This window comes from Myodes glareolus, chromosome 4, assembly GCF_982192425.1.
Source record: "Myodes glareolus chromosome 4, mMyoGla1.1, whole genome shotgun sequence".
In the NCBI taxonomy this organism is placed as follows: Eukaryota; Metazoa; Chordata; class Mammalia; order Rodentia; family Cricetidae; genus Myodes; species Myodes glareolus.
The window spans coordinates 54833552-54861506 of NC_142029.1; the positions used below are offsets into that span (position 1 = coordinate 54833552).

Consider the following 27955-nt stretch of genomic DNA (forward strand, 5'->3'; position numbering starts at 1 on the left):
GTGTGTGTGTACATGTGGAAGCCAGAATTTAGTGTTGGATATCTTTCTCACTTGCTCTTTTCCCTAGGTTTTGAAAATATATCACTTATTGAATCTGAAGCTCGTTGTTTTGGCTAGGCTGGCAATGATTATGTGAAAGGATATTTTACTTAGCCGGGTGGTAGCTCTGGCCTATGATCCTAGCGCTTGGGAAGCTGAGGCAAGCAAGATACTGCCATAAATTCAGTATCAGTCTGGGCTGCACACTGAGACTATCTCAACATAATAGTTCCTAAAAGAAATGTGTAACTCTGCACTTGGGGCATTGTTTTAGAAATCTTTTATTACTGTTGTTTTTAATCCTTTATAGATGTTTAGTGGCAGAACCACTAAAGGCTACTTAAAGTGTTATTTTGTAGTTCTCAGAGGGACCATAATAATGAATTTCTCTCTGGTTAAAGATGTGACTACTTGTTGAGAATGAGATGAATATTAGAGGAATTTGGGAAGTTTATGTAGGAAGTCATTGTTAAAGATTGCTTCAGTGTTCAAAGTATTTTGTCGTTTGTTTTCATGAGACATAGCTCTGGCTATCCTGAGACTTATTATGTAGATCAGGCTGTCCTCAAACTCACAGAATTTGGGGTGCCTCAGCCTCTGGAGCATGCTGGGATTAAAGGCTTGCACTTTTTGTGCTCAGCAGAGTGCAGAGTCTTAACACATTTGGTGATTACATAAAGTTCCGTGGTCAGTTCACAGATTGCTGGTTTATACCCATTTTTTTGTTGTTGTTGTTTATTTGTTGGTTTATGAGTAAAGTCTCTTGTAGCCTAGACTGTACTTGAATTTTTTGAGTAGTCAACACTGTCCTTGAATCCCTGATCCTCCTGCCTCTGCTTCCCAAAATCTGGCATTACAAGCACCATATTTTCTTCCATTTATTTGACAACCCAAGCCCTGAGATATTTAGTACTAAAGTTTCTGTTTTATTTTATACTACTTTGAGGAATAGGAAAATGGCATATGGTTGCTGTTTCTATTAAAGTTTCTTGGCAGACTTCGGAAGATAAGGTCATGTTAGGGTGAGCTTGGCCTTTTTTACTGGGCTAGGCTTGATGGCTGTAGTATGAGGGCTGCTTGTTGGGGTTTCTGTCCCTCCCAGTACCCCAACAGCCGGCAAGCAACAAAGAAAAATCACACACAGGACTCCGTAAGATTATAAACTGATTGGCCCATTAGGTCAGGCTTCTTGTTAACTCTTATAACTTATGTTACCCCATTATCCTTATCTATGTTAGCCACATGGGCTCAGTACCTTTCTCAGTGTGACAGCTTACATGTTGCCTCTTTGGTGGTCTGCGCAGGAGTGGCTGAGAGAGAGCTTCTGCTTCCAGAATACTCCCAGTCTCTTTGCTCCACCCCTACTTCCTGTCTGGCTTTTCCGCCTATACTGCCTGCCTGGCCAATCAGCGTTTTATTAAAATATGATTGACAGAATACAGATAATTCTCCTGCACCAGATGGCTGTTATGTTTTAGTGAATGTAGTTTGGCTTAATTCTTGAGTCTGTATTTGGTTTCTGGATATTTTAAAATATCTCACTGATCTGAGTATAGATACTTGCAAACTATTCTGCAAGTAGTTTTGTTTATTGATCTATTCACTCTAGGCTTTTCCCTGAAGAATATTTAATACCAAATCATTTACTTTTGCTTGTATTTTCTGTTTATCTTCAATATAAAGTATATTGAAATAACAATGATAGGTTTGCCATGTTAAATAGCTAAATAATAGAATAAAATGAGAGTTAACTTTTAAAAATGAAAATCTAGAGCCAGACATTATAGCAGTTGCTAGTGATTTCTACACTTGAGAGTCTGAGGCAGGAGGGACAGGTGTCTAAGAACAACCTGGGCTACAGAGTTAGACCTCTATGTCAAAAAACAAAAGCAAAAAGTAAAAGAAAGTCCAAGTAGTTTCCAATTTAAAACAGAAGATAAATGAAAAAGACCAAAGTAAAAAGCTACTAGTCACCACATCTTTATCTTTGGTGTTAACTGCTTTCACAGTGTATATTCTAGATAGGTAAAATTATATAATATTGTTCTAGTTTTCAGCTCCATATTCTAGAGACATAAATAGTGGAGTCTTTTTGTTTGTTATTTTAAGATTTATCTATTTGTTCTATGTGTGGATATTTTGCCTGCTTGTACATATGTGCACCATGTGTTTACTCGGTGTCCACAGAGGTCAGAAGGTGTCTGATCTCCTGGGAACTGGAATTACAGGTGACTGTGAGCCAATATGTCAGTGTGGGAATTGAACCTGCTCCTCTGCAAGAGCTGTGGGTGCTCTTAACTGGAGAATCATTTCTACAGCCCTTTAAGTAGTTTTGTAGCTTGTTATGCCTGATTCATGATAAAATGACTGGCTGACTGCCCCTCCCTGCAAATTTAGAGATAAGCCTGTGTCTGTCTCCTAAGAACTGAAATTAAAAATTATTTGTCCATATCTTTTGTCTTTACCTTTTTCTTTTCTGTCAAGACAGAGCCTCCTGTTGCCTAGTTGGGACTCTAACTCACCTTGTAGATAAGAATGGTCTTGAATATCCAGTCAGTTGTAAAAGAAATTTTTCGGTGCTGGGATTACAGGCAGGTGCTACCGTGCTGGACTTCAGAATTTTTTATGCTAGTAGCATTCAATTTGACTGTGTAACCAATTTATCTGTTCAGGAGTTGTTGAAAGTTGCTCTTGTTTTCAACAGTTTAGGCTATAATGATAAAACTGCTGTGAGCATTCAAATAAAAGTTTATGTGTTGACATACTTTTTCATTTTCCTAAGGTAAATATCTAGAAGTGGAATTGTTCAGTCATATGGTAAGTATATGTTTACTTTTTAAGAAATCACAAAACATGTTTCCCAAAGTATCCACATAAGTTTGTATCCCAACTAGCAATGGTTTTTAGTTCCTTTTCAGTACTTTGAATGGTCAGGGCATGATTTTGCCTGCTTTCTGTATTCTGTTAAAGGTTTGTATGCTGTTTTAAGATTTACTTAGCTATTTATTTACTATTTTTGGTTTGGGGAATAGTGCTAGAAAGATGGTTTAGCTGCACAGAGCAGGGACTACTCTTGCAGAGGACATGGGTTGAATTCTACCACCTATGTGGCAGTTTACAACCTTGTGTAACTCGAGTTGCAGGGGATCTGATACCTTCTTCTCCACAGGCACTAGGCACACACATGCTACACAAACACATACACAGGTAAAATACTTCTACACAGAAACAAATCTCAAAACTATTTAAGAGGGTCTGAATATCAGGTATATATACCTAAGGTATGTATTAAACAGGACAACTTTCAGGAGTGTATTTTCTCCTTCTACCATGTGGGTTCCAGGAACTTTTTAACTCAGGTCATCAGGCTTGGCAACAAGTATCTTTACTTGCTAAGCCATCTTTCTCGCCCTGTGTCAGGATTTTAATTTGTGCTTATCCAATGACTACTGGTGTTACGGAATGTTTTTTGTGTATTTTTTCATTAAATAGCTATTTAAATAATTTTTGAGTCTTACAATACCTCATTCCTCCCTGGTGTCCTTCTGTCTGTGTTTTGCTTTTATTGGTTAATAAAGGAATTGCTTTGGGCCTATAGCTGAGCTATAGGAGAACTGAGCTACTTGAGGAAAACTAAATGAAATGCTGGGAGAAAGGGGGCGGAGTCAAGGAGAGATGTCATGGAGCCACAGCTAGGTCCATTAACTCTAGCTTCTTTTTTTGTGATTTTTCGAGGCAGGGTTTCTGTGTAGTTTTGGAACCTGTCCTGGAACTAGCTTTGTAGACCAGGCTGGCCTCGAACTCACAGAGATTCGCCTGCCTCTGCCTCCTTAGTGCTGGGATTAAAGGTGTGAGCCACCACTGCCCAGCAGTTCTAGCTACTTACTGGATAACTCTTACATCTTAATTTAACCCATCTCCATTATCTGTGTATCACCACAAGGTTGTGGCTTGCCAGCAAAGTTTCGGCATGTCTGTCTCTGGCAGCAACTTCATGGCTTCTCTTGACTCTGCCCTTCTTTCTTGCGGCATTCAGTTTAGTTTTCCCTGCCTAGTTAAGTTCATAGCATAAAGAGTGGAAACCCACATCACTACATAGTGAATTCTAGGCCAGTCTGGGATACATAGTCTCTAAACACAAAAAAATATGGGCTTATCTTACTAAAAATTTTCCCTATATTTTTAATCGAGAAGTTTCCTGATTAAAACTCTGTTGTTTGTTTGTTTTCAAGACAAGGTTCCTCTGTGTAACAGCCCTGGCTGTCTTTCACTCTGTTGAAAAGGCTCACCTTGAACTCAGATACTTGCCTACCTGTCTGCCAAGTGCATAATTATAGTTATTAAATTTACATCTGGAAAAATTTCTACTAATTTTGTACCTGAAATTAGATGAGAGGTAAAGTTTCTATTTATGGGAATATCTAATGATTTTAGCTTTTATTGAGAAAAACTACACTTTCTCATAGAATTGCTTTGAAATTTTGTCATGTCAGGTGGTCATTATTGAGGATTGAATTCACATTCTGCTCTGTTTTCTCTCTGACTTCCACCCCTGCTCTACCCAGTTGAGCTCATTTATTCTCATTTAAGAGCTACTTCATTCCTTGGGGACACTTCACAATATCTAAAGACATTTTTTATTTTCATAAGTGGAGGTAGAAAAGTTGCCTGGAGAGAGGCTAGGGATGCTACATCACCAATTCACAAGAAAGCCCCTCAAAGAATTAGCAGTCCAAAATGTCAATAATACCAAGCTTGAAAAATTGCTATACTTTTAATTAAGCTTTAAAATCAAGAAGTTGTAAGTCTTTCAATTTTAGTCTTTTTCAAAATTGTCTTGTTTATTGTAGCTCTTTTGAGTTTTTGTGTTTGTTTGTTTGTTTCCTTTGAGACAGGGTTTCTGTGTAGCCTTGGCTGTCTTGGAACTTGCTCTGTAGACCAGGCTGTCCTCGAACTCGCAGAGATCCTCCTGCCTCTCCTTCCAGGAGCTGGGGATTGAAGGCATGCACTACCACCATCCAGCTGCTCTTTTGGGTTTTTTATTTTAATTTAGTTTTTGAGATAGGGTCTCAGATAATCAAGGCTTCTCTTCAATTCACTGTGTAGCTTAGAATACTCCTGACTCCTGGCCTCCTGCCTCCACTTCCCAACTGAATGTTGGGACTACAGTTGTACTCCATCACACCTGGTCCGTGTGGTATTGGGAGTTGAACCCACAGTTCTATACATGATTGTTAAAGAACTTTATCAAGTGAGCTACATTCCCAGCCTATCCACTGACAGTTTATAAAGTCTTTTGAAGCATCTTTAAGAAACAAGTGTGGTGTGGCACACCTATAATCCTGGTGCTTGGGTAGTGAATTCAGAAAGGTCTGGGGCTCTAGGTCGTCCTTGGCTATATAGTGAGTTTGACGCTACCCTGGAATATGTGTAACACTGCTGGGGTGGGAAGAGGTGGAGAAAGGAAAAGGAAGAAAAGAGCAAGCTGACACAGTGTAGTGACTACTGCCTAAAATTCTAGAACTTAGGAGGATAAGGCAAGAGGATCACTTCAAGGCCAGACTGGCTATAGAGTGAGACCCTGTCCTAAACAGACATCAGGGCATGGGCAATGGTAGTGCACACTTTTAATCCCAGCATTCAGGAGGCAGAAGCAGGCAAATCTCTGTGAGTTTGAGGAAAAACTGGTTTACAAAGACCATGTCTCAAGTAAGCAGATGAAACAAAAAGATCAAGCCCCAGGAGAAATTTTCATTTAATCAAACTAAAGACTGGGAGACAGAATATCAGGGACAAGGACAAATTTGCAATATCATACTTGCAAATTTAAGGAAGTGGGACTCGTAACTGCTTCCTGTGTTGCAACATCTTCTCTATAGCATGCAGAGCTCCTTTTCTTCTCTGTCTCTCTAATTACCTGTACTTCCCCCTTGGTATCACAGTTCTCTATAGGCAATAGTGTATTTCCATATGTAAAGAGACTATTAATAGGAATGAATAGGAAAGAAAATTAGTAGGAAGAGTATGCATTTTTTCAGGTCTGTCTTAGTTCATTTCATGTTGCTGTAACATACCTAAATACGTAATAAAATTAAAAGATGTATGCTGGGCAGTGGTGGCACATGCCTTTAATCCCAGCACTCTAGAGACAGAGGCAGGTGGATTACTGAGTTCGAGACCAGCTTGGTCTACAGACTGAGTTCCAGGACAGCCAGGGTTACACAGGGGAACCTGTCTTGGAAGAACAAAACAAAGCAAAAAATTTTAAGAGATGTATTTAGGTCACAGTTTTGGAGCTACAAGTACAAAATCAAGTTGACCTTTTGATGAGGGTCTTCCATCTGCAATCATACTGTAGTAGAATGGTAACATCTGGCCAGGGAAAAGGAAAGAGGGAGAGAGTGAAGATCTGAACACAGCAAGATAGGAAGGAAGGGATTTGGGGAGTACCAACGGTCATCTTTTTATAACAGTTGACTCACATAGGAATCAAGACCTAATTATTTTTTGAGATGAGCAGTGATTGATGTATTCATAAGATTTGAGCCTATAAATTATTCCTGAAAGTTTCCATCTCTTAAACATTCTGCTGCTTCTTCACAGTGCCATACTAGAAACCATTTTTCAGCACATGAGCATTTTGGGAACACAATATCATATCTAAACTTTAGTAAAGTCCTATATATTAAAGCTCAGAAAACTTTTTGCTGTACTGTTACAAAAACAAGTGGATTTTGCTTGTTCTTCAAAGGTTCATCTTTTAGGGGCCTGTGAGATAGATGCCTTAGTGGGTAAAAACATTTACTGCAGTGACCGGATAACAGTTGAATCCCTGAAATCCATAGTGGAAGGCAAGAATTGAGTTCTGAAGGTTGTCCTAGATCCCCAAATCCATGTCATGCGTGTTTGTCCCCAAAATAAAATTTAAAATAAAAGTCTTTGTGATGAGTTCATTAAGAAAAAAGCATGGAGGGAGCACTGGAGAGATAGCAGTTAAGAGCACTGGCTGTTTTCAAACTAGGATTGACTAACTGTAACTCTAATACCAGGGGATCCAGTGCCCTTTTCTGTTTCCCATGGATACTTCATACATATGTTACACAGATGCACATACAGGCAAAACACTCATGTTCATAAAATAAATTAAAAAAAGAAAGGTTCATGTGTTAAAACCTTAGTCCTAAATATGACAATGGCAGACTTTTTTTTTTCTTGTAAGGTTTTCGAGGCAGGGTTTCTCTGTGTAGCCTTGGCTGTCCTGGAACTCGCTCTGTAGAACAGGCTGGCCTCGAACTCAGAGATCTACCTGCCTCTGCCTCCCAATATCTGTGATTAAAAGAGTGCGTCTCCACTGCCCGGCTTCAAAGGCAGAACTTTAAGAGCCTAATGAGAGGTCCTTAGATCACTGGAGGTGCTCCTCCCATATTACTCAGAAGGTAATATGCTCTCCTGAAGTACCTTCTTATGAGAGTGAACCTTGATCATCTGTGGCTTTGTGGCTTACTATGTGACCCTGTGCCCTTGCATGTGTTTCTGCCATTGCCAGGGATAGTAGGGCCTAGGCTGTTGACAGCTCCATGCTGTTGCAGCAACCTAAGGAGATCTTTTTGAGACCTCCACTTCGGTAAAGTGGACTTACATTGTTTAGGTGGAAGCAAGAAAATATTCATATATTAAAAGAATGTTGTCTTTACGTAGACCATCTTCCCAGCAAATGTTAATCTAATCGTGCTGCATTTCTTTCCTTTTAGTTATTTTGACTGAGTGTATGCATGTGTGTGCGAGTATATATACTTGTCCATAGGTATACATGTGCAGTCCAGAGGGTCACAGCAGAGACAGTTTCTCACTGAACCTAGACTTGCTGTTTTGGCTAGCCTGACTGGCCATAGAACTGATGGGATTCTGCCGCTACAGCACCAGTGCTGAGGTTATAGAGGTGTGCTGCCACACCTGCCTTTGATGTGAATGCGGGGGGGGGGGGGGGGGGGGGGGGAGGGATTCCAAAGTTATGGCCTCAGGCTCTTGCAGTGGGCCTTTACTCACTGAACTATCTTCCTAGCTGTGTGTTGGGATCTGTTACTGTCACAGGTGAGAGGCTTTTCAACTGGACTCTGGACGGAAGAGCTCCTTTCTTGTCTTATACCTTCACCTTGCTTGTCCTTCTATCCTTCCTCACCATGAATCTCTGTGAAAGTCCTCCTAAGACCTGCTATTCCAAGTTCTTGGCACCTACAGAACTTTGAGTCAAACCTCTTTAAACCCTTTATAAAGCTAATTTGCTTCATGTATTTCATTATAGTAATGAAAATGGACTAAAACCTAGGGAAATTTAAACTTTTTTTGATTTATAGATTTTTGTTTGTTGAGATAGAGTTTCTCTGTGTAGCTTTGGCTCTCCTGGAATGCATTATGTAAACCCGTCTAGCCCTGAACTCACAGATTTGCCTGCCTCTGCCTGCCAAATACTGGGGTCAGTAATTTTGCTGTTATCATTTCTTTAATTTTTAAAAACATGTATTTTTATTTATTTATTTTGCTGTGTATGTGTGTGAGAGAGAGAGAGAGGAGAAAGAGAACATGTTCTCATGCCATGATATGTATGTTGCAGTCAAAAGACAATGTGTCAGGTCTTGTCTTCTCCCATCTGTGTTCCAGGTTATCATGCTTGATTGCAAGTTCACACCTTTACCTACTGAGACATCTTACCAGTCCATTTTATTTCTTAAATAAATAACTTTCGTTATGTTGCCCAGGTTGCCCCCCCCAGGGGTTGCCTCTTGCAGTTTTCCTGCCTGGACATCCTGAGTAACTGGAACTATAGGTTCATGCTACTGTGCTTTCCTAAGAGAACAGGTTAACAAACCTTTCATTAATTACTAGTTTGAAGAATATTGGTTTGCCTTTTGTTTCAATTAGGGATAGATTATATTCAGTTTCACAGTGCCCAGGATTGCTAGTTACATATCCATATAACAAGACAGCAGGATTGGTAGGTCTTTTCTTAGTTTATCAGAACTGTAACAGATCAGGATCCTAAAACTTTAATTTAGGAATTGATTTCAGGATTTTATAAACTGAATTGTAGGGTAAAATTATATACTCTAATGGAAACCTATATTGAAAAGCCTGTAACCAAATGAACATACACTAATATTCTTTTCATCCTACCTTGTTGTGTGTTTATGCACCCATATATGTGCCTGTGTGTATTCTGCACTTGGAAGGCAGAGGCAGAATTGTGCATTCAAGGCCAGTCAGTCTGACCTACACAAGTTCAAGGCCATCCTAGGCTAGACAGGGAGACACTCTAATGAAAAAAGGATTGGTGGGGTCAGAAAACAGCCAAATCTTAGCTTTATTGCAGAGTAGACTGATGACAAATCATTTGTCTTCTATATTTAAGTGATTTGTTCCACATAACTCAGCTACTGATTTCAGTGTTCTGTTACAGAATGCCTAGAAGATTCTCCACTAAGCTTCCTCATCTGCCTAGCTATTGCACGTTACCTGGTTATCTTCTGGGCAAAGTAGACCGGCCCAGTACTTAGTTACTTTGACATTTCCTTGGTTAGGATGATCATCTGACCCAAGTACAGTGAATACTGTCTTGGTATTTAAATGCCTAGAATGAGGAAGAAAGTAGTAGGACCTATCAGATATAAAATTAGTAACACATCCTTAGCCTTGTATCCACGTGGAGAATGCTGACCTTTGTAGTAAGATGAAACTGAACTGAGAGAAAGGCAGGAAAAAGACCAATGGGGTTATAGCAACCTTAGAGTTTTTGATACTCAACTATATCCCTGAACTTGCTAGTGATTTTCTAACCTTTCTTTGAATTATGTCATCCAGTTAAGGTAAATAATCCCTCTCAAATCAGACTAGCTTGAGTTCAGTTTCTGTAAGTAAACTTGAATTTTTCAGAAGACTCAAGTTCAATTCCCAGTTCCCACATGGCAGCTTATAACCAGTTACTGCAGAAGATCAGATGTCTTCTCATAGCCTCTGCAGGAATCAGGAATGCACATGACACACAGATATACATATATGTAAAACATAACATTAAATAAGTAAAATTAGAATAAAAAGGTAGATTGGAGCCAGAATAAGGAAAATTTGGACAACTAACTTTAAATGGTTTACTGTTACCATTTATACCAAAAGCATTTAATAGAATTTCCCGCAGTGAGGGAAATGTTCTATATGTTTGCATTCTCCACTACTGTGCTGTTAGCCACATTTTAAACATTTGACACAAGAAAATGAAGTTTTTTTAAAAAAATATTGATAATTGTGTGTGTGTGTGTGTGTGTGTGTGTGTGTGTGTGTGCCTAAGGGCATGTATATATACTATGTGAGTGCAAGGGCCCACAGAGTCAGAAAGAGGTATTAGATTCCCTGGAACTGAAGTTACAGGTAATTTTGTACTGCCGTGTGGGTGCTGGGAAACAAGCCCAAGTCCTTTGCAAGAGCAGCCAGTGCTTTTAACCACTGAGCTATCTCTTCAGCCTCTCTGGAAAATGAATTTTAAATTTAAATTTTAATCTACATAAGTAGCTACATATGACTGAGACTTTTTGTCTCATATGGACTTTAATGTCCATAGCGCTGGACATTAGGAAGAATGATGTGTTGAAAAAATTTGAGACAAGCCCTTCTGTTGCCTAGCTTGGCCTTGAACACATGTTGTGTGTAGCCCAGGATGATCTTGAGTTCCCAGCTGGCCTATCTTATCTCTGTAGTGCTGGGGTTACAGGTGCATACTACCATGTCTGCTGTGCTGGGGTTACAGGTACACACTATTGTATCTGCAGTGCTGGAATTACAGGTGCACACTATCGTGTCTGCAGTGCTGGGGTTACAGGTGCATACTACCGTGTCTGCAGTGCTAGGGTTATAGGTGCACACTACCATGCATCACTGTCTTTGCTGAATAGTGGTGCTTTTAGCAACGTTGGGAAACATTGAGATGAGTAATGAGAAGTAAAATACTAAGGAAGTTGAGGGGAGATTGATTGGAGATATACAATGCTGACCAATAAACAGATCTAAACTACGGTTTAGAGGAGAATGGAAAAGCCCAGGATAGCCATTGGGAGTTTTAGTAGTTATCTATGTAGAGGTGGTAAGTGACCTGCAAAAGGGGAGTTTGCAAATTTCAACCCACCCACCCCCAAAACAGGGTTTTGCTGTAGTTTTGGAGCCTGTCCTGGAACTAGCTCTTGTAGACCAGACTGGTCTTGACCTCACAGAGATCCACCTGTCTCTGCCTCCGGAGTGCTGGGATTAAAGGCAGTGCTGGGATTAAAGGCGTGTGCCACTACCGCCCGGCTGGGAGTTTGCATTCTTAAGAAAATAGCATTGTGTTATCACTGTTACTGCAATAAATGTCTGAGGCAAATCAACTTAGAAGAGTTTATTTTGGCTCATCATTTTGGAAGTTTTACTTTATAATTGATAGGTCCCATTGTTTTGGACCTGTAGTGGTGCCAGATATCATGACAGAAGCACTTAGCAGAGAAAGCCCATTTACTGTATAGTGGGAACCCAGCCTTCATGGTTTGGCATTTCCAAAATCCATTTAAAGGCACATCTTGTTAGATCCTATATCTAAAAGTTTCTTCTACCTCCCAACAGGATTATTGGCTGAGGATCAAAACTTTATTATTATTATCATCATCATCATCATCATTATTATACAGGGTGTGTTTATGTAACCTTGGCTATCCTGGAACTCACTGTGCAGATATGGCTGACCTCAAAAGAGATTTACCTACCTCTTCCTTCCAAGTGTGGGGATTAAAGGCATGTACCACTATGCCCAGCTAAGATCAAAGCTTTTAACATCTTTTAAAACCTTTAAGGGATGGTGTAGACTTTAGCAAACATCAATCTCTTGGTGAATGTCTATGCTGAAAATAGGACTTGGAGCAACAAAGATAAACTTGTTTACTGTGTGATGTTTTAAGAAAACAATATTTATTCATTCAGTGGTTTCAGGAATTAAATTATATTTAATACGTAAGAAAGCAAAGTTCAAACTTATTAATTGCCACTTGTTCAAGATAACTAGGTCAACTAGCTATCATTGTGCTGTCAGTGTCATTTCTATCTGTCTGTATTCATGTCTGTCATTATTATATGTAGTTGGTCAGATTGCTAGTAAACATAGCAAATTCCAATTCAGAGAAATCAGTATACAAACCTGGAACAGAGATGTTTAGTGTTTTCTAACCAATAATTGTAATTAATAATGCATAACTAGATTTTAAATTTTTTTGTGTGTGGGTGTTTTAGCTGCATGTGTCTGTGTACCACATGTGTGCAGTGCCCACAAAGGCCAGAAGAAGGCATTAGATTCCTTGGAACTAGAGTTAAGAGATAGTTGTAAGCTGCCGTGTGGGTGCTAGAAATCAAACCTGATTCCTCTAGAAGAGCCGTCAGTGATCTTAACCACCTGGCTGTCTTTGTAACCTCTAATTAGAAGAAATTGTTTAGGAGGATACTTTAAAAAATTAAAAAATACATAGTGCGTGCATATGTGTGTGTATGGAGGTTGGAAGACAACTTATGTGTAATTATTCAGCCACAGATAAGGCTGCACCTCCGGGTTCTGTGCCAGGTAATTTCATTATGGGAGTCAGTTTTCTCCTTCTGTTGTTTGGAACCTGGGGATTCAACACAGGCCATTAGGCTTTGATGGCAGTTGCTGGCCCTCCAAAGATGCTTTTTATAATGACAGTGGAAGACCCTATGTATTCCCCACACTGTCTTTCATACTCCTGTAAAGGAGTATGGAAGGTAATGATTATTCTGCCTGCTAACAGAGACAAGGGAGTGCAGTAGATTGAGTATTTGGGCTACTCTTACGGTTATTGTTAAAATATATGCAAGGTAAATTATATTTGAATTTGTAAACAGTGTTCAGTTTTGGGTAAGGAGAGGAATGATCCGTAGTTGAGAGGTATGGTGAGTAGATTTGAATCTCACTTTCTTTTACTTTGAAACTGTAAGGTAGATATGACCTCATCTACTTCCAGATGTCGTAGTCTCTAGTGACACGCATAAGCCCTTAGCTGATCTAACAGGTTATAGCTATTTGTACCTACTTTATCAGAAAGACTATGATGATCAAGGACAATGCTAAAGATGGGGAGTTGGAAGCTATTTCCAGTATGTGTGTTTGTGTGTGTGTGTGAGAGAGAGAGAGAGAGACAGAGACAGACAGACAGACAGACAGACAGACAGACACACACACACACACACACACACACACCTTGGAAGTCAGGAGGAGGGTGTCAGATCCCCTGGAGCTGGAGTTAATGAAATTTTGAGCAACCCAACAGGGATGCTGGAAACTGAACTTAGGAACCAAACAGATCCTTTGGAAGTGCAGCAAATCCTCCTGTCACTGAGCCATCCTTCTAGTCCCCATTCATTGAGTTTTGGTTTTTCTTCCTTTTTTCTTTTTTTGTTTTTTCAAGACAGGGTTTCTCTGTAGCTTTGAAACTTGTCCTGGTACTTGCTAGCCTCCAGCTCACAGAGATCCTCCTAACTCTCCCTCCCAATTGCTGGGATTAAAGGCATCTTCCACCACTGCCTGGCGTCAGTTCATTGAATTTTAGTAGAGTGCTCAAATACAGTAGATTTACCCACGTTGATACTTTAAGACGTTAGCCTAAGAAAAGATTTGGGGTCTTGTAAGTTATATTTTCAACTTTAACATGTGCACAAACCAACTTAATTCATACCCCCATCATTGTTGATGCATATTCGTGTGCATATTATTGTAATATATGATAACAAAGAAAAGTTTGACTAAGAAAAATCATCTGGTCTCTCAGTCATTATTGATTGGGATGTCGGGCAGGTACTCTTTAAGATGCTGATATAATACTTAAAAAAACAAAGCACAAAATTCTTGCATTACTGGAGCTATTGTCAGAAAATACATTAAAAACTGTTTGGCTCATTCCTATCATCCCAACACTTAAGAGGCTGTGGCAGTATTTCCACATGTTCTAGGCCATACTGGGCTACAAAGTAGGAGCCTGTCCCAAACAATATATACAAGGTAAATTATATTTGAACTTTAATCATTATCTATCTCTGGGTAAGGACAAAAAGCAAGCAAACAAACAAGAAACCTTGTTTGAAAGGGGGGAATTTTCCAGTGTAGGTGGTGTGTGATTAGAGGGGAAAAGGCACCTCAGTCATTGTGGATAGTGGTGCTCACAGAGAACTGGGAGACGAGAAACTAATAAGGCTGCTGGAGGCAGGGATTTTTGTTTGGCTTTTGTCTGTTGTTTTCAGTACTACTGTATCCCCAGGCTTCAAAATAGTACTTGGCTATGATCAATATTCAGTAAATATATATTGGTGGAGGTGCTTGTTGTTTTAAACTTACTTAAAGATACATGCTTTAGTAAAATAAATTTTACTTCTAGCAAGCTGGAAATTTTATTTCTATTGTTTTATTTGTAATGTTATTGCAGCAAAACATATGGATATTGATAGCTAATCTTATAGTTATCTAATATTGCAAAGAGTAGACTTGGATGTGAACTTACAAGGTCATCTTTTGTTAAATCTCCTGTGTAAGAAAATGGAGAAATATATTACGTATGTAATTTTAATTAATAATTTAAAAACTAGGACAACATAATTGGGAGCTCTCTTGAGAAAATGGAGAAAGGTACTTAACCCTAAATATAAAAGAACTAACCCCAAAAGTTTAAGACTTCTATCTGTGTGGGAAAGTGGGAGGGAAAGTGGAGCACAACTAAGCTGCTCTTTGTTGATATCAGAAACGGGCCTGTCATTCACTTTGGCGTTGAAGCATGGCCTATCTCAGGGGGCAGGACGAGGACTTTTTTTTCCCCTCCCACAAGGGTTGGACAGTTTCTACAGGCTCAGAAAGCTCCGAGCAGTTTTTCAAGTTTCTCCTCCTTTTTCTCTCTGAAATTCATGGTGCATTTGCTCTGCTTTCAAAATGCGTTAAGGTCTTCTGCCTTGTGACTGCCTTGGAGCCAGCAGATAGTCGGACATGTATAATTCACATTATGCAGGTCTTGTGAGTAAGTTAATTTTATTTTCTAAACTACTCAAAATTCAGACGATATTTAGGAAAACAATAGCTTGGACTTAGGCATTTTATCACCTTCTACCTTTAAGCATTTTTTTTTTTTAATTTTAAAAAGCTTTTGTAATTTAGCAAGAGAAACCGCTTTCTCAGCACCTGCATTTTGAGTTTCTTTGGTGTGTCTTTGTGACTTGGGCAGTGGCAGCACATCTGTTCAAGCCACTTGACCGGTTTTCTTGAGCATCTTTTTAGTTTTATTGAGAAGTATTTTAAATTGAGCTTGTCTGAGCTCGATTGCTTCCGTCTGACACAGTCTCAAGTTTCCACTGAATGGTAACAAAGACTGTAGAGTGTTGTTGGTACTGCAGTGAGAGGCATGCTTCCTCAGACCAGGTAAGAGAGACCAGTTTGTTTCTCACAGCCTGGTGAGTTTTTACGGTGTTTGTATTTGTTAAGCAGCTGCCATGCTAAATAGAAAAGTAGCCAGGAACATGCAGATTTCAAGACGTCCTTGCTAGTTACAGATAGAAAAACTACAGAGCATGGGGGTAGGGGATGGGGGAGGGGTAGAGTTAACCTAGTTTGTCCTCAGCTATTTATATAAATTAATTAAAATGCAGAAATAATTCTGGAATATTTTTTCATTCAAAAGTTAAAGAAGCAGTTGAAGATAATAGTCATTTAAAAGGTACTTCATGGTTATTCCTCGTGAAAGCAATTCTAGTGGTAGTTTTTACTTTCATTTTTCCCAGTAAATAAGATTTGTCTCTATTAAATATTTTTCTGTTCATGAAAACTTTAAAATTTTCAGCAACAAAGTATGCTTGCTCAGAATCTCTAGAAATCAACCTGCACATGAAAAAATTCAGCCATTGTAGTTATTTTTTCCCTTTTTTCCCTTAGTACAATTTTCTTTAAAGTATTTGTGCTTTGAAAATGTCAGCTGTATTCTAATGAAGCTCCAGCATTGTTTGCTCATAAAGGAGCCGGTGCATTCCACTGCTTGATGGTTTATTATGAGGCACAGTGTGAGAGTGGGTGGCACCATTTGGTGTCTGCCTCTTGGGGTAGTGACTGCCATTGTGTTAGCTTTGGACTGGCAGAGAAAATATAGCATGCAAGATGCTATACAGAATCTGGGTGCTATGAAGAAAATCTTATCCCTAAACAATTCTTAGTGAGCCAGGAATGTGTAACAGCTTGATTGAGTTGATCATTTCAAGTATACCCTTGAAGTCTGCATTGTGGTTACAATTTATAGTCAGTGAAACACATATCTTCTCGTTTTTTTTTTTAACATCATTCTTTTTACTTTAATAAGAAGATAAATGTTTTTGTACGCTATAATATTTTAATGGATATGGCAATGTTTTAAATAATGTACTTCAAATAAGTTTAAGGAAAAAAGTTTAAGGAACTTAGTATGGGTAGGGAGGGGGAGTTGGAGAGGGGCAGAGAGCCTTTCTTTCAGTTAGGAAAGCCCTGGTGAAGAAAAAAAAAGCAACAGATGTTTCTTCTGTTACAATTGAAGTTGTTTCATTCATAATTCAACAGTAGCTGGAATGAGGAGAGAGGGGTCATAAATCTGACCTAAATGGTGAATAAATAAAACAGCCGTTTATCATCTATAATTTATTTAAAATTTATCCTTTATATTCAGGATTTGAGAATCAGCATAACAAAAATGAGTATAAGTTTTTGTTAAAGAGGCTATTTTAAAGAAACCTCAAAATTTGTATAATGAAAATAGAGAAAGTTAATTTAGTGCATTTAAGTTACAGGAAATAGATCATTAGATTATATATAACTCTTAAAACCCAAAGTCAAATAAAATATATAGGAAATGCATAGTTGCAGAAGATTGTAATTGCACAATAGGTACAAAGGTTTAAAATGAAACAGGAAACATCAGTTGTCTGTGTTGATAGGACATTTATATAAGAAGCATGAGACTTATTCCAAAGACTTTCTGAATGAAAAATGCGGGCGAAATGTTTTGAGTGTAATTGAAGTGAGAGTTGCACTTTGTTTATGGGAAGAAAAATTATAAGCTGAGGTTGGTTGCTCATGAAAAAAGGGTGATGTTTATTTGTTGGAAAGAGCAGGAAGGAAAATAATATGCACGTAATGAAAGTAGTCATGTCCATTTTACAAGTTTTGTATCCATCAAATTCATTATAAGTAAAGTAAAAATCTTCCCTTTCCTTTTCTAAGTAACGCAAGGAGTTCTGTGCTCTTGTATGATTCTCACTTACACGTTACAGCTGTCATTTCGGGTGGAAGCAACTATAGGGTCTTATGTAGCTCACTCTGTTAGAACCTTTTTGGGGGGGATCAGGATAAAAGGGCTCACTGTATAGCTCTGCCTGGCTTGAAACTAAGAGAAATCCAACTACCTTTTACCTGCTTCCCCCAACTCCCATATACTAGCTTTAATGTTGTAAGCCTTCATGCTGGGACTGGTCTAGAACTTTTGATCCTTTTGCTTCTGTTCCCGGAGTCACCACACCACTCCTATCTAACTCTGAGGTCTTTTGGTTTTGTTAGTATGGGTGATTGAACCTAGGCAAGCATGCTACATCCTTTGCTTTTCATAAAAAAAAAAAAAATGAGGGCCATAGCCTACACGGGAGTCAGTTTTCTTCCCCCACCTTTACATGGGATCCTGGATCCTGAGGTTGAACTCAGGTAATCAGTCTTGAGAACAAACACTTTACCTGCTGAACTCTGCCTATCTTGGGCCCCGTATGCTTTTCTTAAAGTAAATCTTTTGCTCATTTGATTTGGTTGGGTTTTTTATTTTTTTGTTTGTTTGTTTGTTTGCTTTTTGAGGCATGGTCTCTATATAGCCTTTCTTGGAACTCATTTTGTAAATCACATTGGTCTGCCTCTGCTTCCAGATTGCTGGTATTAAAGGTATGTGCCACCCACACCAGAGTAACTTAGCCTTTGAAAACTTGTGCTAAGCTCCAAATCTTCTTAAAAATTTCATATGTGTAGATGTTTTACCTGCACACATTTTTGTTCACCACTTGCGTTCCTGGTGCCTGTGCAGACCAGAAGTGAGCATCAGATTCCCTGGACCTCCAAAAGAGCAACTAATACTCTTAAACTCTGAGGGCCCTCTCTGGCCCCAGCACCAGGTCTTCTTTTAGGCCTCTATTAGTTTTCATATCTTACTCTGTAAAATTAGTAGTAATGTTTAATAGTCAAAATATTCTTCGGCTGCATTTTAAATTTTGTGCACTGTTCAAGTATACATTGTTGTTTCTAAATATTTAATTGATCTCAGAAGAATGGGAATGATTCCATTGTTCTCGTGTTTGGCTAGGAACTGTAGGCTTCCTTGCAGGTTTCTTCAGATAAGGATGACAGAGTTTAGAGACTGTTGAAGTTTATCAGATTGTGACCTTAATTAAGATTAAGATTCTAAAATTGCTGGGTGCTGGTGGCGTATGTGTTTAATCCCAGCACTCGGGAAGCAGAGGCAGATGAATCTCTGTGAGTTCGAGGCCAGCCTGGTCTACAAGAGCTAGTTCCAGGACAGACTCCATAAAGCTGCGGAGAAACCCTGTCTTGAAAAACCAAAAAAAGAAAAAAAAAAAGGATTCTAAAATTGAAAATTGATCTGCATACTCTTTAAAGGGATAACAACAAATAGTCTTGACCAAGGAGTATAAGTTTCAATGGAATAGACGGACAACCTTTAAAAAAAAATATAACCGTAGTGACATTGTAGATTGCAGGTATCAGAAATAAATGACATTACTATAGTAAATGTACACAGGACATCATATTTTATATGTGTATATAATATATATATTATAGTGAAGAAAATAACAATAGCAGTACAGAAATCACTGAGATTGTGACACTTCAAATTAAGACTTATAAACTAAGAAATGGAAAACAAATCAGTTGAATTTTCTCAATATAAGTACCTGGTATCACCATAAAAGTAAATTTTTTTTCTTTTTTTAATTGATATTTATTGAGCTCTACATTTTTCTCTTATCCCCTGCCTGCCTCTCCCCTCCCCCCTTCAACCCTCCCCCAATGTCACCGTGCTCCCAATTTACTCAGGAGATCTTTCTTGTCTTACTCCCAATTTACTCAGGAGATCTTACTCCATTGTGTAAATGTACCACATTTTCCTTATCCATTCTTCGATCGAGGGGCATTTAGGTTGCTTCCAGGTTCTGGCTATGACAAACAATGCTGCTATGAATATAGTTGGGCACATGTCTTTGCATCACGATTAAGCATCCTTTGGATGTATACCTAAAAGTGGTATTACTGGGTCTTGAGGAAGGTTGTTTCCTAATTTTCTGAAAAATCGCCACACTGACATCCAAAGGGGATGTACCAGCTTGCATTCCCACCATCAATGCAGAAGTGTTCTCTTTTTCCCACAACCTCTCCAGCATAAGTTGTCGTGAGTGTTTTTGATCTTGGCCGTTCTTAGAGGTGTTAGATGGAATCTCAGAGTTGTTTTGATTTGCATTTCTCTGATGACTAAGGATGTTGAACATTTCCTTAAGTGTCTTTCAGCCATTTTAGATTCCTCTGTTTATTGTTCTCTGTTTAGGTCTGTACTCCATCTTTTTATTGGACTATTTTATTTTATTTTATTGGACTTTTGGTGTCCAATTTCTTGTTCTTTGTATATTTTGGAGATGAGACCTCTGTCTGATATGGGGTTAGTAAAGATCTTTTCCCATTCTGTAGGCTGTCGTTTTGTCTTGTTGACTGTGTTCTTTGCTTTACAGAAGCTTTTTAGTTTCAGGCGGTCCCATTTATTAATTGTTTCCCTGTGCCAAGGCATTCAAGCGTACTTCCCACTTTCTCTTCTGTATGCTTCAGTGTGACTGGCTTTATGTTAAGGTCTTTGATCCATTTGGACATGAGTTTTGTCCATGGTGATGAATATGGGTCTATTTTCATTTTTCTACATGTTGGTATCCAGTTATGCCAGCACCACTTGTTAAATATGCTTTCTGTTTTCCATTTGATATTTTTTGCTTCTTTATCAAATATCAGGTGTTTGAAGATGTGTGGATTGATATCCAGGTCTTCTGTTCGGTTCCATTGGTCCTCCCGTCTGTTCTTATGCCAATACCAGGCTGTTTTCAGTACTGTAGCTCTGTCGTAGAGTTTGAAGTCAGGGATTGTGGTGCCTCCAGAAGTTCTTTTATTGTCCAGGATTGGTTTGGCTTTCCTGGGTTTTTTGCTTTTCCAAATGAAGTTGAGTACCATTCTTTCGAGATCTTTGAAGAATTTTTCTGGGATTTTGATGGACCATAAAAGTAAATTATGCAATTATTTTATGTTCAACATATGTGTGGTAAGTGAATGTATACATGCCACCATATATATGATATTCAGAGAACCTTATGGAGTCATTTCTTTCCTTCTACCTTTATGTGGATTCCTGAGATTGAACTCAACTTATTATGCTTGTGTGGCAAATGTTTTTACATGCCATTTAACTGGCTCACATTTATGTTTATTAGATTTATACTATATAGGATATCTATCTATCTATCTATCTATCTGTCTATCTATCTATCTATTCTATGTGTGAATCCTATCTACATCTATATCCTATATCTAAATATACAGGGAATATCTATATCTATATATCGTGTATGAAAACCAATTTTTATTATACTACAGAATTATACTCTTTCATTTACTTGTAAGACAGGCTATTTTGTAGTTGAGGCTCTCCTCAAATTATATCGCTAAATATAACCTTGAACATCTAATACTACTTTTTTGGTGTGTGTTGAGATGACAGGCATGTGCCATCACTCTGTTTTATGTGATTCTGGATAGGAACCCTGGACTTCATGCATACTAAATAAGCACTGTACAGCAGTTTGTTTATTGAGACATGGTTTTCCTCTGTAGCCTAGGCTGACTTTGAACTCACGATAATTTTTGAGTCCAGAGATAATTTTATCATATACACACATATACATGCTCTCTAAACCTAGTAGACTAGATTGGCCTTAGACTTACTATATATTTGAAGATAACCTTGTCTCTTCCTTCCAAGTACTGGGGTTACAATTGAAGTTTACTACATTCAGTTTATAAGTAGGTTTTCCTTTTTTGAAACAAGGTCTCAATAAATAGCATTGTCTGGCGTAATATATATGTAATCTAGGCTGGCTCTGACTTGTCACAATCCTCCTGTTATCGACCTCCAGAGTACTGGGATTATAGACATAAGCTATCATACCTTCATTCCTTCATTTCCAAGAAGCTCTACCACAGTTAGTATTCTGTTCAAAGCATTGAATAATAGAAGGCTTTAGGAACATGGTGTACTTATAGATTTGTCCTCATTGTGAACTCTTCATCTTAAAACTAAGGTCTTAGCCGATCGGTGGTGGCGCACACCTTTCATCCCAGCACGCGGGAGGCAGAGGCAGGTGTATCTCTGTGAGTTTGAGGCCAGCCTGGTCTACAAGAGCTAGTTCCAGGACAGGTTCCAAAGCTATAGAGAAACCCTGTCTCAAAAAAAACAAACAAATAAAAATACTTAGGTCTTAGGGAAATCAGTCTTGCCTATTATTTTTCCTTACACTAAGAAATGTAGTTATAAAAGACATAAGTCAATATACCTAGAGAGTAATTGATATAGTTATTCTTACTGTCTTACTTATGTATGTACAACTTGGAATAATTGATGACTACCTATGAATTTCTTATCTCTGGGGTAGGTTTAAGAGGGAAAATTTACCTGCTGCTTATATTTTTTATTGAAAGAAGCCTTTTACATTGTTTAGGAATATGTGGATGCTATACTTCGAGTAACTTTTTTTTAATGCATCCATGGAACTGTGTGTGTACAGTCTTGTCAATTATCCCCTTCCCCCATGCTGGCCTTAAACTCCCTATAATTTTCCTGCCTCAATTTCACAAGTAGTGGGATTACAGGTATGTGCTGCCATGCTGGTGAGGATCTAGTTGCTTATTGTGTAGTAACTGTTTTCTACCATGTTCCATCCTTCAGTTTATCAAGTAAACATGTAAACTAACAGCATAAAACTTTGGTGTTAGTCAATTACTCATTTTGTAATGAATATCTGGCAGATTTGAGGTGATAGAAAACCCACTGACAGGCTGGAGAGATGGCTCAGAGGTTAAGAGCACTTGCTAATCTTCTGGAGGTCCTGAGTTCAATTCCCAGCAACCACATGGTGGCTCACAACCATCTGTAATGAGATCTGGTGCTGTGCCCTCTTCTGGCCTGCAGGCATACAAGGAGGCTGAACACTGTACACAATAAATAAATAAATCTTTAAAAAAAGAAACAAACAAACAACAACAACAACAACAACAACAAAAAAACAAAACCCACTGACTTGAACTACTTATTGTATAGAAGACAAGAACTTTTTTCTTAGAGTTTTATATATTATAAATTTATATGTTAATTATATGTTAATAAAATTCATTAACATATATAATAATTTATATTATAATAATATACAATAATTTTATATATAATTTATATGTTAATTATACATAATGGGTCTCATTATAACATTTTTCTCCGTGTACGTAATGTATCTTGATCATAGTCACCCCCCTTACTTGCCTTTGTTTTCCTACTGCTACTTCTAATTCCCTTCCTTTTCACAGCTGGCCTGCCTTCTACTTTTTCCCCTCTCTATTTTGTGTGTGTGACCCAATGGGTTTCATTGCATTCACAGAAGCATATGTGAGAGTTTGTTTACAGGTACATGTGCAACTTACAAAGTAACTGTATTACTGAAAAAAATTTTTTTTTTCTGTTACCATCCATTTCCTGTCTATAAATACTCAAGGAAGGATGAGGAAATTAGAACTACATAAAAGATTTTATGTAGCTGTGTGGTGGTGGTGCACACCTTTAATCCCAGCACTTGAGAGGCAGAGGCAGGTGGATCTCTGTGAGTTCGAGGCCAGCCTGGTCTACAAGAACTAGTTCCAGGACAGGCTCCAAAGCCACAGAGAAACCCTGTCTCGAAAAACCAAAAAAAAAAAAAATCACGTGAACAGGTGCATTGCACTCCAGCCACAGAGATAGCGCTTTCCATGAAAGTACTCAACTTAGTTTGGCCTGGAACTTGCTGTATCCTTAAGGTTGCTCTCAAACACATGATTCTCCCTCAGCTTTCTACATACTATAGTTAGAGTTTCACTATGTGAATGTGATACCACAGAATGTTTTTTAATAGATAGGTGATTTTTTTTTTCCGTCTTAGAATTTTAAATTGAATTTAGGGCTTTGTGTATCTTGTCAAGCACTCCAAACATTGAGATACACCCCAGCCTTCTTTTTCACTTAAGGGAAAAATAAAAAGATGTTTTTGAGCTGGATTTGGTGGTACCAAGTGCAAATCCCAGCACTTGGTAGGCAGAAACATGTGGAACTGTGTTGAGTTCAAGACTGGCTTGGTTCCAGGACTACATATAGAGAAACCTTGTCTTAAACAAAACACACAAATGTGTATTTTTTAGCATTTGTTTGTCTTGTATGTTTCTGTATGTCCATAAGCATACTCTTGCGTATATGTGGCGGTTAGAGAAAAATATGATTTCCAGGCATCAAAATCAGTTTGGCAGGCTTGGCAGCAGGCATTTCAGTTCTCTGAAGTATCTTGCTGACCTCTCTTACTTTTTGAGGAAGGGTCTCATTAAGTGCTCAGGCAGGTCTGGAATTTTCAATCCTGTAGACTCAGCTTCTTTAGCAGCCGAGGTTTCAGGCCTGTCTTGCCAGGAATAGGTGTGAATAAAGTTTTTAGTACACAATAAGCTCTTGTTGATATTGATATATAACCATAAGATTTCTTGCTTTTTGTAGTCTTCTAAAAATACAGGACTTTCAGAAAGGCTCAGAGTGTAAAGATGTGGGCCATAAGTCTGGTGACCTAAGATTTTTACTCCAGAACCCATGTGGTTGAAAGAAACAGCTGCAAATGGTCCTCTGACTTCCATGTTTATGCCACTAATAAATAGTTAAATAAACAAATAAATGTATGTAAAGTGATGCCTGGCTGTGGTGGTGCATTTCTTTAATCCCAGCACTTGGGAGGTAGAGACAGGCAGATCTCTGTGAGTTCAATGCCAGCCTGGTCAACAAAGCAAATTCCTGGACAACCAGATCTGTTACACAGAGAAACCCTCTCTTTAAAAACTAAAAAACAAACAAAAAAGGAAGTGTTATGTAGGAAGCTTCAGTGATAATTCCTAAAGTGGATGTTTTTGTCAAATGAGAACATAAATAACTTGAAGCAAAGTTTGAGTGATTACTTAGTATGATGTTATGGCTCATAGTGATCCCCTTTTATATTTTCTAAGAAAAAGAACTGCCATGTTCAAGTTCTCTTTGAACTTATGTCTTAAAGTTGTATAATCTTCAGAGCCAAACTTTTTAATTTAATATCTATTTGTAATCATTGTTAACTTTTTATAAGTAACAGAAAAATATCTTACTTGAGTATAAATTAAAATGATTTGTTACTGCAGTATGAATGCCATCTGAGAGGAATTTATAAGCTTCATGAGAACTATTCCCAATTAAGTACTATTTATTTTTACAGTCATAGATTCTGACCTTTGTGGTCACACCCAGCCACCTCCATCTACTGCAACCACTCAGTGGCTGCTCGCCTGAGATAAAATATGCTGCTTTCTGTGCATTCTTTTATGAGGAAAGCTTACTTAAGCATCTGTTGGGTGTGCCAGTGGTGGTGACAGAACTAAAATTAGTGGTTAAAAATGGGCTAAATATTAAGAAATTAGAACACATACAAGATTACATAAATGAGTTACCAAGCACTTTCTCTTTTATAAAGGTAAATTCAATGTGGTAGAGATACTTAACTTAAAAGAACTATTTTCTTAATTAGAAATGGCACAGAGAAGAGGGTACAGGCATAAAGGAGTTCTTCCCAATCTTGCCTGATTACAAGAATCAGTCGAAGCAATTTTAAAAACATGAATTTCTATTTGGATTTTGATTCATTCAATGTCCAGTGGACCCCTGAAATATGTTTGTTGTTGTTTGGTTTTTCAAGACAGGGTGTCTCTGTGTAGCCCTAGCTGTCCTGAAATTTGGAATTCACTTTGTAGACCGGACTGGCCTTGAACTAACTCACAGAGATGTGCCAGCCTTTGAGTGCTAGGGATTGAAGGTGTGCATCAGCACCACTGCCCAGCTGTTTGTTTTTGTTTTTCTGAAATGCATTTTGAATGTCAGTTTTACCCTGCCTCTCCCCTTGTCTTACATAGTGTAACCAGACACATTGGGAAAGATGGTTATTTGTTTGGTTTTGTTTGTTTGTTTTTCAAGACAGGGTTTCTCTGTAGCTTTGGAGCCTGTATTGGAACTAGCTCTTGTAGACCAGGCTGGCCTCCCGAGTGCTAGGATTAAAGGCGTGTGCCACCACCTCCCGGCTCCAAAAAAAAAAACCCCTTAATTTGTAGCCATTTTTTTTACCTGAAATTCACTATGTAGCAACTCCTGGTGTTAAAATTGTATCAATCCTCCCTCCTCAGCTCTCTGCTGCCTAAACTTCTGTGCCCAACCTCCTTTGTAGTTTTCCTTTGTTGTTATACATAATGGGTTATTTTTATTTAGGACAAGGTACATGCATACATGTCTGTGTGGCACGTGTATGTGAATACATGTACTCAAAAGGCTAGAAGATACCCAGTCCCCTGGAGAATGATTAGATTATAGACAGATGCTAGTTATATGAGCAAGTACATATAAATGTGTTATATATTTTAGACAGAAGTTTCTAAAATATCACTATAACTATCATCGTAAATGCTGTGTCAGTAATGCAGCATGGTTGATTAGGAAATGCTACTAGAGGATATATGATATCTGCTGCCTTGGCCTCTGAACAGACACTTGAAGCAGTGGGAATAAGGCATATGGAAGATGTTTGGGAGTAAAAATATGAAGGTCAAAGGGAAAATTTATAGGTAACAAGGTTAGGAAGGAGAACTTTAGATATGATACAAGGCTTTATTTTAACTTTAAAATTGCATTTGTTTGTTTGTTTATCATTTATTTACATGCCATAGCATACGTGTAGAGGTCAAAGGACAACTTGCAGGAGTTGGTTCCCTCCTAGCTTGGGGACCAGGGATCAAGCTCAGGTTGTCAGGCTTTTACCGCAAGTACTTTACTCTCTGAGTCATTTTGCTGAAATGACTAGTAACCACGTTTGAAAAGAAAAAAGTAAAATTATAATTTAAAAATTCATGCCAGGCAGTGGTAGTCCACACCTTTAATCTTACCACTTGGGAGGTAGAGGCACGTAGATCTCTGTGAGTTTGAGGCCAGCCTGGTCTACAGAGCAATTTCCAGGACAGCCAGGATTGTTAAACAGAGAAACCCTGTCTCAGAGAAAAACAAAACAAAAAATTACCAACAACAAAAAGGAAATGAATTCATTATTGAAGAATTTCACCCATGTATAAGTGTATTATGATCACATCCACCTTTATTTCCCTCCTTCAGCCACCCCTAAGTGTATCTCCTGAACACATCACCCTCAGAAAAAACACATCTTTGTATTTTAATATACAGCTCTGTCCGGTTAGTACTACCTGTATTACACAAGTATGGGGTTATCCACTAAAGCGTGGGTAGCCCTACTGGTAGCCATACTTGCAAGGAAAATGACTGCTCCTCCCCCAGCTGGTATCAGCTGCCAGTGCTTTCTCCCCATCTGTGCTAGGATTTTGACTGCTTTGATCTTGATTGGTCATTTTTCCACTCATCATTCAGTATTATGTTTATAGTTTCTTTTACTACTTGTCTAGCTTTACTCCATTATAATCACATAGAATACAGAGTGTCATTCCATTTTTCTTAATGTTTGTTGAGGCCTGCTTTGTCTCCTAATATGTAATTAATTGTGGATAAAATTCCATGTGGTGTTGAGAAAAACGTGTTTCTGTAGTTTATTGGTAGAATATTCTGCAGATGTCTGTTAGGTCTGTTTGATTTATCATGTCAGTTAACTCTAGAGAGTTGAATATTAAAACCATCCACTGTTACAGTTTTGGGATTAATCTGTGTCTTTATATCTAGAAGTATTTCTTTTATGAAATTGGTTACACCTGTATTTGGTTCATATATGTTTAGAATTTTAATAGTTTTTAAAAAATAAACTTACTTTGTGTGTGATCGGTGTGTAGATATGCGTATGTCGTGGTGCATGTGTGGAGAGTAGATTATAATTTTCAGGAATTGATTCTCTTCTACCATGTGAGCCCTGGGGATTGGACTCAGGTCTTCAGGCTTGGATGAAGTACTTTTATCCACTAGACCATCTTTCTGGCCCTGTGACATTTTATTTTAATTTTTATGTGTGTGGGTATTTTGCCTATATACAAGACATGTATATGTCTTGTGTGCCTGGTGCCCATAGAAGCCAGAAGATGGTGTCAGATCCTTTGGAACTGGAATTACACACAGATGGTTATAAGCCACTATGAGGATGCTAGGAAACAAACCTGGATCCTCTGGAAGAGCTGCCAAGCCAACTCTTTAACCTCTTTGATGAATTGTTCTCTGGAACACAAAGTAAGCTATTTTTCTTCCGACTGATTTTGTTTTGGCATTTCTTTTGTCAGATACCAGAACAAGCTATGCCTGATTGTTTCTTAATTCCATTTGCTCAGAATATATTTTCCTTAAAATCCTTTTTCAGTCTGTTTACCCTCAGGTATCTATGTACCATTTTGGTAAGATGTGTTTATTAGAGGTAATATAAAGATGAATCTTGTTTTCTATTCTAGTCTGCTAGTCTG

General features: G+C 38.2%; 1 protein-coding gene across 21 annotated transcripts in view; it reads left to right on the forward strand.

Annotated features, from left to right (window-relative positions):
* The window catches only part of Tfdp2 (transcription factor Dp-2), a 136019-nt gene that overhangs the window by 43774 nt on the left and 64290 nt on the right, over nt 1-27955 (forward strand). For 4 of the 21 annotated variants that reach the window (XM_085689566.2, XM_085689565.2, XM_085689570.2 and 1 more), the window contains one exon: nt 2822-2856. The exons of 14 other annotated variants lie outside the window; for them this stretch is intronic. Coding sequence is in view for 1 of the 7 variants with exons in the window: in XM_048452537.3 (XP_048308494.1) it covers nt 15089-15119 (31 nt within the window). In the remaining 6 variants the exon portion in view is untranslated. Of the gene's footprint in view, nt 1-2821; nt 2857-14945; nt 15120-15471; nt 15518-27955 lie in introns of those variants that run through there. 3 more of the 21 variants (XM_048452537.3, XM_085689572.2, XM_085689571.2) reach the window with 3 other exon arrangements.